Source organism: Manis javanica, chromosome 2 (genome assembly GCF_040802235.1).
Source record: "Manis javanica isolate MJ-LG chromosome 2, MJ_LKY, whole genome shotgun sequence".
Classification (NCBI taxonomy): Eukaryota; Metazoa; Chordata; class Mammalia; order Pholidota; family Manidae; genus Manis; species Manis javanica.
The window spans coordinates 112815640-112837361 of record NC_133157.1 but is presented as its reverse complement, the minus strand read 5'-3'; the positions used below and the strand labels follow the sequence as shown (position 1 = coordinate 112837361).

The window sequence follows — 21722 nt, the reverse complement described above, 5'->3', positions numbered from 1 at the left end:
TGACATCAATTACATAAAAAATTTTGGGGTGAGGGAAGCTAAGCCTTTCAATCAACTTATTTACTAGTAGCGAGGAAGAAGACTTACACACTGCTCAGCTCCTATTAAGGGGAGAAATGCATTGTGTGCTTTTCTTTCCACGGATGCCCTTACATCCCCTTTGCATTTTTAATATAAGTAGTCATAATTTCACAAAAGAAACTCTAAACTCACCATTTAGCTTTAAGAATATCCTGATTTTTGAGCTGTCATTCTTTGACAGAATTACAGCAGTAAGACAATTTAATAAGACTGCCAGTATTACTTGATATAATAAGGAATTTTGTATTATAAAAACCAGAAAACAAAATTTTAATGCAAAATGTTAAACCAATTCATTTACATAGAAGAAGAAGCTGGAACACATCAATATTCCACTACATTTTTTTTGGCACATCTGAATGCAAAATTATTAATAAAATTTCCTCTGGAGTAGTAAAAACTACCTGCATTTAGAGGAAAAAAAGAAAAATTCAAATAAACATGGCTACTTTAGAGAAACAAACTGTAGCACACACACAAGAATACAAAATACCTGAGAGCCAATAGCTGGAAATGTAACTCCTTGCTCCTTAAGGTTCTTAATCATTGCTGATATCAGACTAAGCTGTGGATCATTCTTAAATTCATCTGTCCATTCAACCATAAGAGCTTTTAATTTTTCACACACCTTAGGATGACCCTAAAATACAGAGAAAAAAAAAGTGCTTGTTTGCTGGCTAACAATTTAATACAAATACCTTAAATATAATAGTGTTATAGATCTCTTTTTGAATTATGTATTACTCCTAGCTATAGATGACACATAATAGAGTTGGTTATTAGAAATACACTAATTTTATTTTTACACTATGAAAATAACAATGGGAGATACCATAATATATATCTCACAGCAAATTCAAACAGATAAAATATGTAATTTTAATTTGTTATTTTGGAGGTCAGAAAGACAACACCTTACAGAGCATTCTGCAATTAAGCAATCTTTGTACATCAGGAAAGCATTTTTTTTTACTTTGGTTTTTGCAAACCAATAAAAATAAGGTAAAAGAGAATAAATGGTACAGTTCCTTTATGCCTAATACCTGTCTTCTAATGTGCATGACTGCGTTTTCCTCAAGCTATTTAATTATCTGAGGCCCAGTTTGAGGTCCACTGCATGTCAATATTCCTGGAAACTTAATTCTTCAAAATAACATGCCCCATTAAGCACAAAATTGATATGTAAACTGTAAACTATTTGGAAAAAAAGAGAAGTCCTTTCTCCAATATACAGCTGTTTGCTTTTCATAATAGCTGCTCATGTCACTAAATACAAGCTTTTGAGTACCATTATCTTTAATTAAATTAGAGAAACCATTATTAGAATCCCTTCATAAATAGTTGTACATTTTGATGGACTTAAGGAACATTGACAGAGTGGTTATTAAGTAAGAAATAACTAAATATAACAGAATGAAGAACAGAAAAAGAGTTATCACATAATCATGTTTGAAAAGAACTATAGAATTTTAAATTCTTATTTCATTTCTGTACTGTTTTCTCCTAAAACCTGGAAATACTTATTTTTCCCACTGAACATGCAGCAGTTTCCCTTTCAACACTTTAAAATGTTTTCTTGATATATAATACCACCCTCCCCAAAAAAGCCAGAAATGATTTCCTTTAGAACAGACTGCATTAATTCTTACTAAGAAAACTCACATGCTATTTCATAATTTAATTTGTTTTAAATTTCTGAAATTATAGGATTTGAATTCTACATTCAGTTAAACAGATAACAAGTACAGTATTAAAACCCTGTGATGGTTAGGTAGTGTCCTTATTCATTCATGGTAAGATGAAATTTTAACAATGCCACATTTTGGCATTATTTCTGAATAGTTTTACAATGGGAAATACCTCTGTGCCTACAAAAATTGTTACAAAAACTGTGCCTAAAATGGACTGGCATTATTTAATCAAATAGAGAAATCACATGTTTTTGTATCAAATGAAAGGAGTGCTGAAGAAAAGCTTGTATGTACTCTAATTTGGCTTGTAAAAACCCCAAATCTCATAGTTAAACATTTGTAGTCATTTCAAGCAAAATGTAACATTTACTTATATAATGGATAGACGTAGCCTAGAAAGTTTTTTTTTCTACAAAGCACAGACTAGTAGTCCTTTGGGATTTGAAATGTGAGGAACTGAACAATAAAATACAAGAAGACTGTCTTAATTCATTTCTGAAAATAATGTTCCTTACCTTGTTTAATACATTGCTTACTTCACTAGCAAAATCTCTTGAACATACTTCTAAATGAAAAATTTTGCCACAGTTTGATACACATGCTCCTAGAAGCTAAAAGCACAAAACCAGAAGTTAAAAGGGCTCAATTTCAGCAGACAATTTTGTGGTAGAACCAAAAATGAAATCACTCACAGTCAGAGCTTGCATAGCAACATGAGGATCTTTATGGTTCACCCTCCTCATAATAGACCGAAGACAATCTTTAGGTCTAAAAAATAAGAAATGTAACAATCAGTTAGTAGTACATTCAGCTTCTTATTTTTTGGCTTAATTATAATAGGTGCTAGACTACTACACAAAAGGAGAATACTGTAGAAAAGTTTAATTTTCATTTTTATTATTTTTTAGTGATTCAATTAAACTGTACACTAACAAGTTTATTTAAAACTTTCAGAGGGGGGCGGAGCCAGGATGGCAGCGAGAGTAGAGCAGTGGAAATCTCCTCCCAAAAACACACAGATCTATGAAAATATAACAAAGAAAACTCTTCCTAAAATAGAGACCAGAGGACACAGGACAACATCCAGACCACATCCACACCTGCAAGAACCTAGCGCCTTACGAAGGGGGTAAGATACAAGCCCCGGCCCGGCAGGACCCGAAACGCCCCTCCTCCCGGCTCCCGACGGGAGGAAAGAAACCGGAGCGGTTTTTTTTATTTTTTTTGGCGAGTGCTTTTTGGAAGCCTTAAAGGGACAGGGACCCCGGTGCTAGGGAGGCAGAGCAGCAGGACCGGTGAGCGGGTGCCTGGGACCGGCGCCTGAGGACAAAGAATATCGCGCGTTTTTCCCTGCGGGACCGGTGGGCAGGTGCCTGAGACCGGCGCCTGAGGACGGAGGAAATCGCGCGTTTTTCCCTTTTTTTTTTCTCTCTTTGGCAAGTGCTTTTTGGAAGCCTTAAAGGACGGGGACCCCAGTGCTAGGGAGGCAGAGGAGCAGGACCGGTGAGCGGGAGCCTGGGACCGGCGCCTGAGGACAAAGAATATTGCGCGTTTTTCCCTGCGGGACCGGTGGGCTTTTTGGAAGCCTTGGAGGGACGGGAACCCCGGTGCTAGGGAGGCAGAGCAGCAGGACCGGTGAGTGGGTGCCTGGGAATGGCGCCTGAGGACAAAGAATATCGCGCGTTTTTCCCTGTGGGACCAGTGGGCGGGAGCCTGAGACTGGCGCCTGAGGATGGAGGAAATCGCGCGTTTTTCCACTTTTTTTTTTTCTCTTTTTGGCGAGTGCTTTCTGGAAGCCTTGGAGGGACAGGGACCCCAATACCAGGGAGGCAGGGTAGTAAGACTGGTAGGCGGGTGCCTGGGACGGGTGCCTGAGGACAAAGAAAATCGCACATTTCTCCCGTTTTTTTTCCTTTTCACAAGTGCTTTTTGGAGGACTTGGGGGACAGGGACCACAGTGCCAGGGAGGCAGGGCGGCAGGGCCGGTGAGCAGGTGCCTGGGACTGGCGCCTGGGGACGGAGAGAGTCGTACGTTTCTCCCTTTTTTTTGGCGAGTGTTTTTTGGAGGCCTTCGAGGGATGGGGACACCAGTGCTAGGGAGGCAGGGCGGCAGGACCAGTGGGCGGGTGCCTGGGACCGGCGCCTGAGGACAAACAATATCACGCGTTTTTCCCTTTTTTTTCTTTTTCTTTTTTTTTTTCTTTTTTTTGGTGGGTGCCTTTTGGAAGCCTTGAAGGGACAGGGACCCCGGTGCTAGGGAGGCAGGGCAGCAGGACCAGTGAGCGGGTGCCTGGGACCGGGGCCTGAGGACAAAAAAAACCACGTCTATTTCCTTTTTTTTTTTTTTTTTTTTTTTTTTTCTCACTCACTGTTGCGGTTGTTGTTTTGGTTTGGAGAGTGCTTTTTGGAAGTCGCAAAGGGGCAGGACAGGACACTTAGACCAGAGGCAGGGAATTTAGGGATCTCTGGGCACTCTAACCCCCTGGGCAACAGGGAGCACAGAGGCCCCTTACGGAGATAAATAGCCTCCCGGCCGCACCCCCTCCAACGGGGCTCCACCATTTTGGAGGAGCAGCCCCATCCAGGTCACGCCCACAGCAACAGCAGAGATAAACTCCATAGCAAACGGGCAGGTAGCAGAAGCCCTGTCTGCGCACAGCTGACAAGCATAAGCCACTAGAGGTCGCTATTCTCCCAGGAGACGAAGGCCACAAACCAACAAGAAGGGAAGCTCTTCCAGCGGTCACTCGTACCAGCTCTGCAAACTATCTCTATCACCATAAAAAGGCAAAACTACAGGCAGACAATGATCACAGAGACAACACCTGAGGAGACACACCTAACCAGTCCTCCTGAAAAAGAATTCAAAATAAAAATCATGAACATGCTGACAGAGATGCAGAGAAAAATGCAAGACCAATGGGATGAGATGCAGAGAAAAATGCAAGAGCAATGGGATGAAGTCCGGAGGGAGATCACAGATGTCAGGAAGATCACAGAAGTGAAACAATCCCTGAAAGGATTTATAAGCAGAATGGATAAGATGCAAGAGGCCATTGAAGGAATAGAAGCCAGAGAACAGGAACGTATAGAAGCTGACATAGAGAGAGATAAAAGGATCTCCAAGAATGAAACAACACTAAGAGAACTATGTGACCAATCCAAAAGGAATAATATTCGTTTTATAGGGGTACAAGAAGAAGAAAGAGGAAAAGGGATAGAAAGTCTCTTTGAAGAAATAATTGCTGAAAACTTCCCCAAACTGGGGGAGGAAATAATCGAACAGACCATGGAATTACACAGAACTCCCAACAGAAAGGATCCAAGGAGGACAACACCAAGACACATAGTAATTAAAATGGCAAGGATCAAGGACAAGGAAAGAGTTTTAAAGGCAGCTAGAGAGAAAAAGGTCACCTATAAAGGAAAACCCATCAGGCTAACATCAGACTTCTCGACAGAAACCCTACAGGCCAGAAGAGAATGGCATGATATACTTAATGCAATGAAACAGAAGGGCCTTGAACCAAGGATACTGTATGCAGCACGACTATCATTTAAATATGATGGCGGGATTAAACAATTCCCAGACAAGCAAAAGCTGAGGGAATTTGCTTCCCACAAACCACCTCTACAGGGCATCCTACAGGGACTGCTCTAGATGGGAGCACTCCTAAAAAGAGCACAGAACAAAACTCACAACATATGAAGAATGGAGGAGGAGGAATAAGAAGGGAGAGAAGAAAAGAATCTCCAGACAGTGTATATAACAGCTCAATAAGCGAGCTAAGTTAGGCAGTAAGATACTAAAGAAGCTAACCTTGAACCTTTGGTAACCACGAATCTAAAGCCTGCAATGGCAATAAGTACATATCTCTCAATAGTCACTCTAAATGTAAATGGACTTAATGCACCTATCAAAAGACACAGAGTAATAGAATGGATAAAAAAGCAAGACCCATCTATATGCTGCTTACAAGAAACTCACCTCAAACCCAAAGACAAGCACAGACTAAAAGTCAAGGGATGGAAAAACCTATTTCAGGCAAACAACAGTGAGAAGAAAGCAGGGGTTGCAGTACTAATATCAGACAAAATAGACTTCAAAACAAAGAAAGTAACAAGAGATAAAGAAGGATACTACATAATGATAAAGGGCTCAGTCCAACAAGAGGATATAACCATTCTAAATATATATGCACCCAATACAGGAGCACCAGCATATGTGAAACAAATACTAACAGAACTAAAGAGGGAAATAGACTGCAATGCATTCATTGTAGGAGACTTCAACACACCACTCACCCCAAAGGATAGATCCACCGGGCAGAAAATAAGTAAGGACAAACAGGCACTGAACAACACACTAGAACAGATGGACCTAATAGACATCTATAGAACTCTACATCCAAAAGCAACAGGATATACATTTTTCTCAAGTGCACATGGAACATTCTCCAGAACAGACCACATACTAGCTCACAAAAAGAGCCTCAGTAAATTCCAAAATATTGAAATTCTACCAACCAATTTTTCAGACCACAAAGGTATAAAAGTAGAAATAAATTCTACAAAGAAAACAAAAAGGCTCACAAACACATGGAGGCTTAACAACATGATACTAAATAATCAATGGATCAATGAACAAATCAAAATAGAGATCAAGGAATATATAGAAACAAATGACAACAACAACACTAAGCCCCAACTTTTGTGGGATGCAGCAAAAGCAGTCTTAAGAGGAAAGTATAAAGCAATCCAGGCACACTTGAAGAATGAAGAACAATCCCAAATGAATAGTCTAACATCACAATTATCGAAACTGGAAAAAGAAGAACAAATGAGGCCTAAAGTCAGCAGAAGGAGGGACATAATAAAGATCAGAGAAGAAATAAACAAAATTGAGAAGAATAAAACAATAGCAAAAATTAACGAAACCAAGAGCTGGTTCTTTGAGAAAATAAACAAAATAGATAAGCCTCTAGCCAAACTTATTAACAGAAAAAGAGAATCAACACAAATCAACATAATCAGAAATGAGTATGGAAAAATCATGACAGACTCCACAGAAATACAAAGAATTATTAAAGACTACTATGAAAACCTATATGCCAAGCTGGAAAACCTGGAAGAAATGGACAACTTCCTAGAAAAATACAACCTCCCAAGACTGACCAAGGAAGAAACACAAAAGTTAAACAAACCAATTACAAGCAAAGAAATTGAAACGGTAATCAAAAAACTACCCAAGAACAAAACCCCAGGGCTAGACGGATTTACCTCGGAATTTTATCAGACACACAGAGAAGACATAATACCCATTCTCCTTAAAGTGTTCCACAAAATAGAAGAAGAGGGAATACTCCCAAACTCATTCTATGAAGCCAACATCACCCTAATACCAAACCAGGCAAAGACCCCACAAAAAAGAAAATTACAGAACAATATCCCTGATGAATGTAGATGCAAAAATACTCAATAAAATATTAGCAAACAGAATTCAACAGTATATCAAAAGGATCATACACCATGACCAAGTGGGGTTCATCCCAGGGATGCAAGGATGGTACAACATTCGAAAATCCATCAACATCATCCACCACATCAACAAAAAGAAAGACAAAAACCACATGATCATCTCCATAGATGCTGAAAAAGCATTTGACAAAATTCAACATCCATTCATGATAAAAACTCTCAGCAAAATGGGAATAGAGGGCAAGTACCTCAACATAATAAAGGCCATATATGATAAACACACAGCCAGCATTATACTGAACAGCGAGAAGCTGAAAGCATTTCCTCTGACAAGACAGGGATGCCCACTCTCCCCACTGTTATTTAACATAGTACTGGAGGTCCTAGCCACGGCAATCAGACAAAACAAAGAAATACAAGGAATCCAGATTGGTAAAGAAGAAGTTAAACTGTCACTATTTGCAGATGACATGATACTGTACATAAAAAACCCTAAAGATTCCACTCCAAAACTACTAGAACTGATATCGGAATACAGCAAAGTTGCAGGATACAAAAATAACACACAGAAATCTGTAGCTTTCCTATACATTAACAATGAATCAATAGAAAGAGAAATCAGGAAAACAATTTCATTCACCATTGCATCAAAAAGAATAAAATACCTAGGAATAAACCTAACCAAAGAAGTGAAAGACTCATACTCTGAAAACTACAAGTCACTTTTAAGAGAAATTAAAGGGGACACTAATAAATGGAAACTCATCCCATGCTCATGGCTAGGAAGAATAAATATCGTCAAAATGGCCATCCTGCCCAAAGCAATATACAGATTTGATGCAATCCCTCTCAAATTACCAGCAACATTCTTCAATGAATTGGAACAAATAATTCAAACATTCATATGGAAACATCAAAGACCCCAAATAGCCAAAGCAATTCTGAAAAAGAAAAATAAAGTAGGGGGGATCTCACTCCCCAACTTCAAGCTCTACTACAAAGCCATAGTAATCAAGACAATTTGGTACTGGCACAAGAACAGAGCCACAGACCAGTGGAACAGATTAGAGACTCCAGAAATTAACCCAAACATATATGGTCAATTAATATTTGTTAAAGGAGCCATGGACATACAATGGCAAAATGACAGTCTCTTCAACAGATGGTGCTGGCAAAACTGGACAGCTACATGTAGGAGAATGAAACTGGACCATTGTCTAACCCCATATACAAAGGTAAACTCAAAATGGATCAAAAGACCTGAATGTACGTCATGAAACCATTAAACTCTTGGAAAAAAACATAGGCAAAAACCTCTGAGACATAAACATGAGTGACCTCTTCTTGACCATATCTCCCCGGGCAAGGAAAACAACAGCAAAAATGAGCAAGTGGGACTACATTAAGCTGAAAAGCTTCTGTACAACGAAAGTCACCATCAACAGAACAAAAAGGAACCCTACAGTATGGGAGAATATATTTGAAAATGACAGATCCGATAAAGGCTTGACGTCCAGAATATATAAAGAGCTCACACGCCTCAACAAACAAAAAACAAATAACCCAATTAAAAAATGGGCAGAGGAACTGAACAGACAGTTCTCCAAAAAAGAAATACAGATGGCCAAGAGACACATGAAAAGATGCTCCACATCGCTAATTATCAGAGAAATACAAATTAAAACTACAATGAGGTATCACCTCACACCAGTAAGGATAGCTGCCATCCAAAAGACAAACAACAACAAATGTTGGCGAGGCTGTGGAGAAAGGGGAACCCTCCTACACTGCTGGTGGGAATGTAAATTAGTTCAACCATTGTGGAAAGCAGTATGGAGGTTCATCAAAATGCTCAAAACAGGGCGGGAGCCAAGATGGCGGCGTGAGTAGAGCAGTGGAAATCTCCTCCCAAAAACACATAGAGCTATGAAAATATAACAAAGAAAAATCTTCCTAAAATAGAGACCACAGGACACAGGACAACATCCAGACCACATCCACACCTGCAAGAACCCAGCGCCTTGTGAAGGGGGTAAGATACAAGCCCCAGCCCGGCGGGACCCGAGCGCCCCTCCCCCCGGCTCCCGGCGGGTGGAGAGAAACCGGAGCAGTTTTTTTTTTTTTTGGCGAGCGCTTTTTGGAAGCCTTAGAGGGACGGGCCCCCGTTGCTGGGGAGGCAGGGTGGCGGGACCGGTGAGGAGGTGCCTGGGAACGGCGCCGGAGGACAAAGAATATCCCGCGTTTCTCCCTGCGAGACCTGGGGGCGGGTGCCTGAGACCGGTGCCTGAGGACGGAGGAGGTCGCGCGTTTTTCCCCTTTTTTTTTTTTCTCTTTATGGCAAGCGCTTTTTGGAAGCCTTGAAGGGACGGGGACCCCAGTGCTAGGGAGGCACGGTGGCGGGACTGGTGAGCGGGTGGCTGGGACCGGCGCCTGAGGGCAAAGAATATCCCCCGTTTTTCCCTGCGGGACCGGTGGGCGGGTGCCTGAGACCGGCACTTGAGGACAGAGGAAATCGCGCGTTTTTCCCCTTTTATTTTTCTCTTTTCTGCGAGTGCTTTTTGGAAGCCTAAAAGGGACAGGGACCCCGGTGCTAGGGAGGCAGGGCGGCGGGACTGGTGAGCGGGTGCCTGGGACCGGCAACTGAGGACAAAGAATATCCCGCATTTTTCCCTGTGGGACCGGTGGGTGGGTGCCTGAGACCAGCACCTGAGGACGGAAGAAATCGCGCGTTTTTCCCCTTTTTTTTCTCTCTTTTTGCCAAGTGCTTTTTGGAAGCCTTGAAGGGACAGGGACCCCGGTGCTAGGGAGGCAGGGCGGCAGGACTGGTGAGCGGGTGCGTGGGACCAGTGCCTGAGGACAAAGAATATTGAGCGTTCCTTCCCTGCGGGACCGGTGGGTGGGTGCTTTTTGGAAGCCTTGAAAGGACAGGGACCCTGGTGCTAGGGAGACAGGGCAGCAGGACCAGTGCGCGGGTGCCTGGGACCGGCACCTGAGGAAAAAAAAAAAAAAAATCGCGTGTTTTTTCTTTTTTTTTTCCTTTCTGTTCCCTCTCTCATTGTTGCTGTTGTTGTTTTGGTTTGGAGAGTGCTTTTTGGAAATCTTAAAGGGGCAGGACAGGTCACTTAGACCAGAAGCAGGGAATCTGGGGATCTCTGGGCACTCTAACCCCCTGGGCAGCAGGGAGCACAGAGGCCCCTTACGGAGATAAATAGTCTCCTGGCTGCTCCCCCTCTAACGGGGCTCCACCATTTTGGAGGAACAGCCCCAGCCAGGCCAAGCCCACAGCAACAGTGGAGATAAACCCCAAAGCAACTGGGCAGGAAGCAGAAGCCCTGTCTGCGCACAGCTGCCCAGCACAAGCCACTAGAGGTCGCTATTCTCCCAGGAAAAGGCTACAAACCAACAAGAAGGGAAGCTCTTCCAGCGGTCACTTGTACCAGCTCTGCAGACTATCTCTATCACCATGAAAAGGCAAAACTACAGGCAGACAAAGATCACAGAGACAACACCTGAGAAGGAGACAGACCTAACTAGTCCTCCTGAAAAAGAATTCAAAATAAAAATCATGAACATGCTGACAGAGATGCAGAAAAAAATGCAAGAGCAATGGGATGAGATGCAGAGAAAAATGCAAGAGCAGTGGGATGAGATGCAGAGAAAAATGCAAGAGCAGTGGGATGAAGTCCGGAAGGAGATCACAGATGTCAGGAAAGAGATCACAGAAGTGAAACAATCCCTGGAAGGATTTATAAGCAGAATGGATAAGATGCAAGAGGCCATTGAAGGAATAGAAGCCAGAGAACAGGAACGTATAGAAGCTGACATAGAGAGAGATAAAAGGATCTCCAGGAATGAAACAACACTAAGAGAAATATGTGACCAATACAAAAGGAAAAACATTCGTATTATAGGGATACCAGAAGAGGAAGAAAGAGGAAAAGGGATAGAAAGGGTCTTTGAAGAAATAATTGCTGAAAACTTCCCCAAACTGGGGGAGGAAATAATCGAACAGACCATGGAATTATACAGAACCCCCAACAGAAAGGATCCAAGGAGGACAACACCAAGACACATAATAATTAAAATGGCAAGGATCAAGGACAAGGAAAGAGTTTTAAAGGCAGCTAGAGAGAAAAAGGTCACCTATAAAGGAAAACCAATCAGGCTAACATCAGACTTCTCAACAGAAACCCTACAGGCCAGAAGAGAATGGCATGATATACTTAATGCAATGAAACAGAAGGGCCTTGAACCAAGGATACTGTATCCAGCACGACTATCATTTAAATATGATGGTGGGATCAAACAATTCCCAGACAAGCAAAAGCTGAGGGAATTTGCTTCCCACAAACCACCTCTACAGGGCATCCTACAGGGACTGCTCTAGATGGGAGCACCCCTAAAAAGAGCACAGAACAAAACACACAACATATGAAGAAGGGAGGAGGAGGAATAAGAAGGGAGAGAAGAAAAGACTCTCCAGACAGTGTATATAACAGCTCAATAAGCGAGCTAAGTTAGGCAGTAAGATACTAAAGAAGCTAACCTTGAACCTTTGGTAACCATGAATCTAAAGCCTGCAATGGCAATAAGTACATATCTTTCAATAGTCACCCTAAATGTAAATGGACTTAATGCACCAATCAAAAGACATAGAGTAATAGAATGGATAAAAAAGCAAGACCCATCTATATGCTGCTTACAAGAAACTCACCTTAAACCCAAAGATAAGCATAGACTAAAAGTCAAGGGATGGAAAAACATATTTCAGGCAAACAACAGTGAGAAGAAAGCAGGGGTTGCAGTACTAATATCAGACAAAATAGACTTCAAAACAAAGAAAGTAACAAGAGATAAAGAAGGCCACTACATAATGATAAAGGGCTTAGTCCAACAAGAGGATATAACCATTCTAAATATATATGCACCCAATACAGGAGCACCAGCATATGTGAAGCAAATACTAACAGAACTAAAGAGGGAAATAGACTGCAATGCATTCATTGTAGGAGACTTCAACACACCACTCACCCCAAAGGATAGATCCACCGGGCAGAAAATAAGTAAAGACACACAGGCACTGAACAACACACTAGAACAGATGGACCTAATAGACATCTATAGAACTTTACATCCAAAAGCAACAGGATATACATTCTTCTCAAGTGCACATGGAACATTCTCTAGAATAGACCACATACTAGCTCACAAAAAGAGCCTCAGTAAATTCCACAATATTGAAATTCTACCAACCAATTTTTCAGACCACAAAGGTATGAAAGTAGAAATAAATTCTACAAAGAAAACAAAAAGGCTCACAAACACATGGAGGCTTAACAACATGCTACTAAATAATCAATGGATCAATGAACAAATCAAAATAGAGATCAAGGAATATATAGAAACAAATGACAACAACAACACTAAGCCCCAACTTCTGTGGGATGCAGCGAAAGCAGTCTTAAGAGGAAAGTATATAGCAATCCAGGCACACTTGAAGAAGGAAGAACAATCCCAAATGAATAGTCTAACATCACAATTATTAAAACTGGAAAAAGAAGAACAAATGAGGCCTAAAGTCAGCAGAAGGAGGGACATAATAAAGATCAGAGAAGAAATAAACAAAATTGAGAAGAATAAAACAATAGCAAAAATCAACGAAACCAAGAGCTGGTTCTTTGAGAAAATAAACAAAATAGATAAGCCTCTAGCCCAACTTATTAAGAGAAAAAGAGAGTCAACACAAATCAACATAATCAGAAATGAGAATGGAAAAATCACGACAGACTCCACAGAAATACAAAGAATTATTAAAGACTACTATGAAAACCTATATGCCAACAAGCTGGAAAACCTAGAAGAAATGGACAACTTCCTAGAAAAATACAACCTCCCAAGACTGACCAAGGAAGAAACACAAAAGTTAAACAAACCAATTACAAGCAAAGAAATTGAAACAGTAATCAAAAAACTACCCAAGAACAAAACCCCGGGGCCGGACGGATTTACCTCGGAATTTTATCAGACACACAGAGAAGACATAATACCCATTCTCCTTAAAGTGTTCCACAAAATAGAAGAAGAGGGAATACTCCCAAACTCATTCTATGAAGCCAACATCACCCTAATACCAAAACCAGGCAAAGACCCCACCAAAAAAGAAAATTACAGACCAATATCCCTGATGAACGTAGATGCAAAAATACTCAATAAAATATTAGCAAACAGAATTCAACAGTATATCAAAAGGATCATACACCATGACCAAGTGGGGTTCATCCCAGGGATGCAAGGATGGTACAACATTCGAAAATCCATCAACATCATCCACCACATCAACAAAAAGAAAGACAAAAACCACATGATCATCTCCATAGATGCTGAAAAAGCATTTGACAAAATTCAACATCCATTCATGATAAAAACTCTCAGCAAAATGGGAATAGAGGGCAAGTACCTCAACATAATAAAGGCCATATATGATAAACCCACAGCCAGCATTATACTGAACAGCGAGAAGCTGAAAGCATTTCCACTGAGATCGGGAACCAGACAGGGATGCCCACTCTCCCCACTGTTATTTAACATAGTACTGGAGGTCCTAGCCACGGCAATCAGACAAAACAAAGAAATACAAGGAATCCAGATTGGTAAAGAAGAAGTTAAACTGTCACTATTTGCAGATGATATGATACTGTACATAAAAAACCCTAAAGACTCCACTCCAAAACTACTAGAACTGATATCGGAATACAGCAAAGTTGCAGGATACAAAATCAACACACAGAAATCTGTAGCTTTCCTATACACTAACAACGAATCAATAGAAAGAGAAATCAGGAAAACAATTCCATTCACCATTGCATCAAAAAGAATAAAATACCTAGGAATAAACCTAACCAAGGAAGTGAAAGACTTATACTCTGAAAACTACAAGTCACTCTTAAGAGAAATTAAAGGGGACACTAATAAATGGAAACTCATCCCATGCTCATGGCTAGGAAGAATTAATATCGTCAAAATGGCCATCCTGCCAAAAGCAATATACAAATTTGATGCAATCCCTCTCAAATTACCAGCAACATTCTTCAATGAATTGGAACAAATAATTCAAAAATTCATATGGAAACACCAAAGACCCCGAATAGCCAAAGCAATCCTGAAAAAGAAGAATAAAGTAGGGGGGATCTCACTCCCCAACTTCAAGCTCTACTACAAAGCCATAGTAATCAAGACAATTTGGTACTGGCACAAGAACAGAGCCACAGACCAGTGGAACAGATTAGAGACCCCAGAAATTAACCCAAACATATATGGTCAATTAATATTTGATAAAGGAGCCATGGACATACAATGGCAAAATGACAGTCTCTTCAACAGATGGTGCTGGCAAAACTGGACAGCTACATGTAGGAGAATGAAACTGGACCATTGTCTAACCCCATATACAAAGGTAAACTCAAAATGGATCAAAGACCTGAATGTAAGTCACGAAACCATTAAACTCTTGGAAAAAAACATAGGCAAAAACCTCTTAGACATAAACATGAGTGATCTCTTCTTGAACATATCTCCCCGGGCAAGGAAAACAACAGCAAAAATGAGCAAGTGGGACTACATTAAGCTGAAAAGCTTCTGTACAGCGAAAGACACCATCAATAGAACAAAAAGGAACCCTACAGTATGGGAGAATATATTTGAAAATGACAGATCTGATAAAGGCTTGACGTCCAGAATATATAAAGAGCTCACACGCCTCAACAAACAAAAAACAAATAACCCAATTAAAAAATGGGCAGAGGAACTGAACAGACAGTTCTCCAAAAAAGAAATACAGATGGCCAAGAGACACATGAAAAGATGCTCCACATCGCTAATTATCAGAGAAATGCAAATTAAAACTACAATGAGGTATCACCTCACACCAGTAAGGATAGCTGCCATCCAAAAGACAAACAACCACAAATGTTGGCGAGGCTGTGGAGAAAGGGGAACCCTCCTACACTGCTGGTGGGAATGTAAATTAGTTCAACCATTGTGGAAAGCAGTATGGAGGTGCATCAAAATGCTCAAAACAGACCTACCATTTGACCCAGGAATTCCACTCCTAGGAATTTACCCTAAGAACGCAGCAATCAAGTTTGAGAAAGACAGATGCACTCCTATGTTTATCGCAGCACTATTTACAATAGCCAAGAATTGGAAGCAACCTAAATGTCCATCTGTAGATGAATGGATAAAGAAGATGTGGTACATATACACAATGGAATACTACTCAGCCATAAGAAGTGGAAAAATCCAACCATTTGCAGCAACATGGATGGAGCTGGAGAGTATTATGCTCAGTGAAATAAGCCAAGCGGAGAAAGAGAAATACCAAATGATTTCACTCATCTGAGGAGTATAGGAACAAAGGAAAAACTGAAGGAACAAAACAGCAGCAGAATTACAGAACCCAAAAATGGACTAACAGGTACCAAAGGGAAAGGAACTGGGGAGGATGGGTGGGCAGGGAGGGATAAGGGGGGGGAAGAAGAAGGGGGGTATTAAGATTAGCATGCATGGGGGGGAGGGAGAAAGGGGAGGGTGGGCTGCACAACACAGAGAGGACAAGTAGTGACTCTACAACATTTTGCTAAGCTGATGGACAGTAACCGTAATGTGGTTGTTAGGGGGGACCTGATATAGGGGAGAGCATAGTAAACATAGTATTCTTCAGGTAAGTGTAGATTAAAAATTTAAAAAAAAAAAAAAAAAAGAAAGAAAGAAAGAAAAGGGGGATTACTCCTTAACAGGATAAAACTATTGGTAAATCAAAGATCAACGCATGCTTTAAATATCCTTAATGTTGATCACTTAAAGGGTGTCAGATGATCAGCTATGGAGGTACTCTTTTCTGATAATATTCCTTTCTCTTAATTAAAAAAAAAAAAAAAAAAGCAGTTACTGTGTGCTGACCTCCAATGAGTTCTGCACAGTGGTATAGAGGGCATGTCAAAGTGTGGGCAAAGGGTCTGTTTGTTTCTACGCAGAAGATCAAGGCCTAGCTTGGATACCCAGAAAATGAACTAAGATACGATATGAGGAGGAGCTTCCGGCATCAGCACTCTCTGGAGGACTCGTGCCGGGGGATGATCATCAAAAAGCCTCCACAGGGATCCGGACGATGCTGCGGTTGTGGCTGCATCCAGCCCACCATCTCCTGGACTTGCCATGAGAAGGAGGAGGGAGATGTCTAGGCTGGCATGTGCATACAGTGAGACAACGAATTTGACTGGATCTGTACTGTTGGAACTCAACCAGGAGTTGGGAGGGGTGCAAGTTGTAGCACCCCAAAATCTCATGACTATAGACTATCTATGGTTAAAAGAACATATGGGATGTGAACAGATCCCAGAAATGGGCTGCTTTAATTTGTCTGATGGTTCAAGTACAGTTGGAAAATATCCATCATATCATAGATAAATTTTCACAAATGCCTAGGGTGCCTAAATGGTTTTCTTGGCTTCACTGGAGATGGTTGGTAATTATAGATTTGCTTTGTTTATGTCACCATATTCCTATTATGTCAATATGTGTGTGCAAATTAGTTAGTAGTTTAAAACCTATACATACTTAAGGTACTATACAAGAAGATATGTCAAAGAAATAATCAATCCTCCCAAGTTTCCTTCATATGCTACATCTATAGCTTTTCTTCTTCCTTCCTAATTACAAACTTTAAATAGAATTCGTGCCTCATATCGAATTTACCGAGTATCATAATTCCTCCAGGTGGTAAAGATACCTCGAGACAAGTGCTGGGCATAGAAGCCACAGGGCATAAATCTGCAAAGAAGTAAAAAGCTAACCTTTGCAAACAATATGGCTTCTCTCTCACTTACCAACTTTACATTTCCCTGTATGGCCCCGGAAGATGACTGGTTAGCCAGAGACGGGTAAGATTCCTCAAGGGAGGAACAACCTAAGACAGGCACAGTCGCAGGGGGGCCATCAGGTGAGAATTTGGGGATCAACAGAGGTGAGGCTCAGAACCTCACCCCCCCTGCTTTGAGAGAAATCTTCTGCATCCGTGGATGTTTTGCTGCCCTTGTCTAGCCTGGATTAATACTTAGTCCATAGGCACACACCTGATCATCTGATCATCTACATTTGCCTTCTTACAGCACTAAACTATGTTTTCTACCTTTATCTTGCATCTACCTACCACTTCAGCATTTTATTAAAAATAAAAATAATAATAATAATAGGAGAAATGTGGGATCAACATATAAATCAAGTACAAAAATCAAATGAATATTCATATTTGACCTGATGGTTTATAGGTCATATTGCATGATCAAAACCGAAAGTTTCTGTGATGACTGCCCTTGTACTGTTCACCATGTAAGAATTTATTCACTCTGTAAGAATTCGTTCACCATGTAAGAACTTGTTCGTTATGCTTCAGAAGATTGGAGACTGACGAGAATTAGGCTTGAGATGGATTAATGATTGTACATTGAGCATTGACCCCCCTATACTGAATTTTATTGTTGTTAACAACCATTTGATCAATAAATATGAGAGATGCCCTCTCAAAAAAAAAAAAAAAAAAAAAAAATGCTCAAAACAGACCTACCATTTGACCCAGGAATTCCACTCCTAGGAATTTACCCTAAGAACGCAGCAATCAAGTTTGAGAAAGACAGATGCACCCCTATGTTTATCGCAGCACTATTTACAATAGCCAAGAATTGGAAGCAACCTAAATGTCCATCGGTAGATGAATGGATAAAGAAGATGTGGTACATATACACAATGGAATACTACTCAGCCATAAGAAGTGGAAAAATCCAACCATTTGCAGCAACATGGATGGAGCTGGAGAGTATTATGCTCTGAAATAAGCCAAGTGGAGAAAGAGAAATACCAAATGATTTCACTCATCTGAGGAGTATAAGAACAAAGGAAAAACTGAAGGAGCAAAACAGCAGCGGAATTACAAAACCCAAAAATGGAATAACAGGTACCAAAGGGAGAGGAACTGGGGAGGATGGGTGGGCAGGGAGGGATAAGGGGGAGTAAGAAGAAGGGGGGTATTAAGATTAGCATGCATGGGGGGAGGGAGAAAGGGGAGGGAGGGCTATACAGCACAGAGAGGACAAGTAGTGATTCTACAACATTTTGCTAAGCTGATGGGCAGTAACCGTAATGTGGTTGTTAGGGGGGACCTGATATAGGGGAGAGCATAGTAAACATAGTATTCTTCATGTAAGTGTAGATTAAAGATTGAAAAAAAAAAAGAAAGAAAGAGAAGGGGCATTACTCCTTGATAGGATAAAACTTTTGGTAAATTAAAGATCAACGCATGCTTTAAATATCCTTAATGTTGATCACTTAAAGGGTGTCAGATGATCAGCTATGGAGGTATTCTTTTCTGATAATATTCCTTTCTCTTAATAAAAAAAAAAAAAAAAAGCAGTTCCTGTGTACTGACCTCCAATGAATTCTGCACAGTGGTATAGAGGGCATGTCAAAGTGTGGGCAAAGGGTCTGTTTGTTTCTATGCAGAAGATCAAGGCCTAGCTTGGATACCCAGAAAATGAATGAAGATACGATATGAGGAGGAGCTTCCGGCATCAGCACTCTCTGGAGGACTTGTGCCAGGGGGATGATCATCAAAAAGCCTCCACAGGGATCTGGGCGATGCTGCAGTTGTGGCTGCATCCACTCCACCGTTTCCTGGACTTGCCATTGGAATGAGGAGGGAGATGTCTAGGCTGGCATGTGCATACAGTGAGACAACGAATTTGACCGGATCTGTACTGTTGGAACTCAACCAAGAGTTGGGAGGGGTGCAAGGTGTACCACTCCAAAATCTTATGACTATAGACTATCTACGGTTAAAAGAACATATGGGATGTGAACAGATCCCAGAAATGGGCTGCTTTAATTTGTCTGATTTCTCTCAGACTGTTCAAGTACAGTTGGACAATATCCATCATATCATAGACAAATTTTCACAAATGCCTACGGTGCCTAAATGGTTTTCGTGGCTTCATTGGAGATGCATGGTAATTATAGATTTGTTTTGTTTATGTCACCGTATTCCTATTATGTTAATATGTGAGTGCAAATTAGTTGGTAGTTTAAAAATCTATACATGCTTAAGGTACTCTACAAGAAGATATGTCAAAGAAATAATCAATCCTCCCATGTTTTCTTCCATATGCTACCTCTATAGCTTTTCTTCTTCCTTCCTAATTACAACCCTTAAATAGAATTCGTGCCTCATATCGAATTTACCGAGTATCATAATTCCTCCAGGTGGTAAAGATATCTCAAGACAAGTGCTGGGCATAGAAGCCACAGGGCATAAACCTGCAAAGAAGTAAAAAGCTAACCTTTTCAAACAATATGGCTTCTCTCTCACTTACCAACTTTACATTTCCCTGTATGGCCCCGGAAGATGACTGGTTAGCCAGAGACGGGTAAGATTCCTCAAGGGAGGAACAACCTAAGACAGGCACAGTCGCAGGGGGGCCATCATGTGAGAAATTGGGGATCAACAGAGGTGAGGCTCAGAACCTCACCCCCCCTGTTTTGAGAGAAATCTTCTGCATCCGTGGATGTTTTGTTGCCCTTGTCTAGCTTGGATTAATACTTAGTCCATAGGCACACACCTGATCATCTACATTTGCCCTCTTACAGAACTACACTATGTTTTCTACCTTTATCTTGCATTTACCTACTTCAGCATTTTATTAAAAATGAAAATAATAATCATAATAAAGAGAGAAATGTGGGATTCACATATAAATCAAGTATAAAAATCAAATGAATATTCATATTTGACCTGATTATTTATAGTTCATAATGTGTGATCAAAACCGAAAGTTTCTGTGATGAATGCCCTTGTACTGTTCACCATGTAAGAATTTATTCACTATGTAAGAATTCGTTCACCATGTAACAACTTGTTCGTTATGCTTCAGAAGATTGGAGACTGATGAGAATTAGGCTTGAGATGGACTAATGATTGTACATTGAGCATAACCCCCCTATACAGAATTTTATTGTTGTTAACAACCATTTGATCAATAAATATGAGAGATGCCCTCTCAAAAAAAAAAAAAACTTTCAAACAATATTAATGGGCTCTCTTGGCAGTTATAGATTAGGATTTCTGGGTGAAGAAAAGTTTTGAAAATAAAATAGTAGACCAAGACTTCCACTTCCAGTTATGATGGAAAAACTGGAAACAGACCTATATTCCTGCTATAAACAATCAGAAAAATATATTTAGAGTATATATTGAGGTAACTGCATGGGACATTAGGCCATGAGCAGTGCTGAATGGTAATGCCAAAGAAGGAATACAAATTAGGTAAGCCAGGTATTTGCCTCAACTTTCTACCTGGAGGTACTTTTCCACACATCAGTACAGGCTTTCCGGATCTTAGTGCAAAGATGATCCCAAGACAATGGTGGTCTCACTGAGTTGAGGGGAAAGGAATCAGAATTCAGGAAGTCTGAGAGCTAGAATTTGCAAGACAGACTACAAGGAGCTTGACAAAGAAGAGTTCTAGATACCTGCATAGGGATCCACAAGTCTGTTGTGGAAAAAGCCACACATGCATAGATTAAAAATGTCCCAAGGCTGGGCAAAAAGTGACAGAGAGCTCTATACTGAAGACTTCTCAAAGCTCACACAGTTTTCAGCCCTCATACCAATGTTAGAGAGTTCTTGTGGAATATCTACAGCATTCAGTGGGTACTCCAGATGATTTAAACCTTGGTAAGGGTACTAACTCTCCCAAAAGACTACTCTAAATCCATCCTATAAAAGTTAGATGCAAGCCACTGAAGAATAAAGTTGATTCAAATGTAACTTCACTTCTGACAGATAAACTACAATACTACTAACAGGAATACAACAAAACCTGGCACTCAACAATACAACTTGATAACATTGAGCATTCAATAAAAAATTACTAGGTATAATATGGAGCAGGAAAAAGTAACATAACTATGATAAAATTCAGTCAATTGAAAATGCAGAAATGGCAGAAATAATGGCATTAGCAATCTAGTTAATAAGCTATTTTAAGTATGCTCAATCCTGCAAAAGATATCATCAGCATAATGAGGAAAGAAATGGTATATAACAAAGAACCAGATAAAACATCAAGAAACAAAGAACATATAAAATGAAAAATTAATTGGATGGAAGTAATCAGATAAGAATGCAAGATTAGTAAATCTGAAGACATACTTCAAGTACCTGAACTTAACTACAGACAAAAAAAGACTAACAAAATTTAATACAGGGCTGTCACTAAAAATATTTTTTAAAGCGATATGGAAATTTTAAAAATTCTAAAAAAGATTTTCCAAACAATTGGAAATAAACAAAAGTTAAACAGAAGAAACAAATATGTAAAAAAAAAAAGATTTTAATATTTTATTCCAACCATATCAATATATATT

General features: G+C 40.2%; 1 protein-coding gene across 8 annotated transcripts in view; it reads right to left on the bottom strand.

The window, feature by feature from the left end:
• Window positions 1-21722, bottom strand: part of LOC108401140 (signal transducing adapter molecule 1) — a 107334-nt gene that overhangs the window by 36377 nt on the left and 49235 nt on the right. For all 8 annotated transcript variants that reach the window (XM_073229132.1, XM_073229133.1, XM_073229134.1 and 5 more), the window contains 3 exons: window positions 2465-2540; window positions 2288-2383; window positions 575-721 (listed from right to left, as the gene is read on the bottom strand). In XM_073229132.1, the coding sequence (XP_073085233.1) occupies window positions 575-721; window positions 2288-2383; window positions 2465-2540 (319 nt within the window). The remainder of the gene's footprint in view (window positions 1-574; window positions 722-2287; window positions 2384-2464; window positions 2541-21722) is intronic.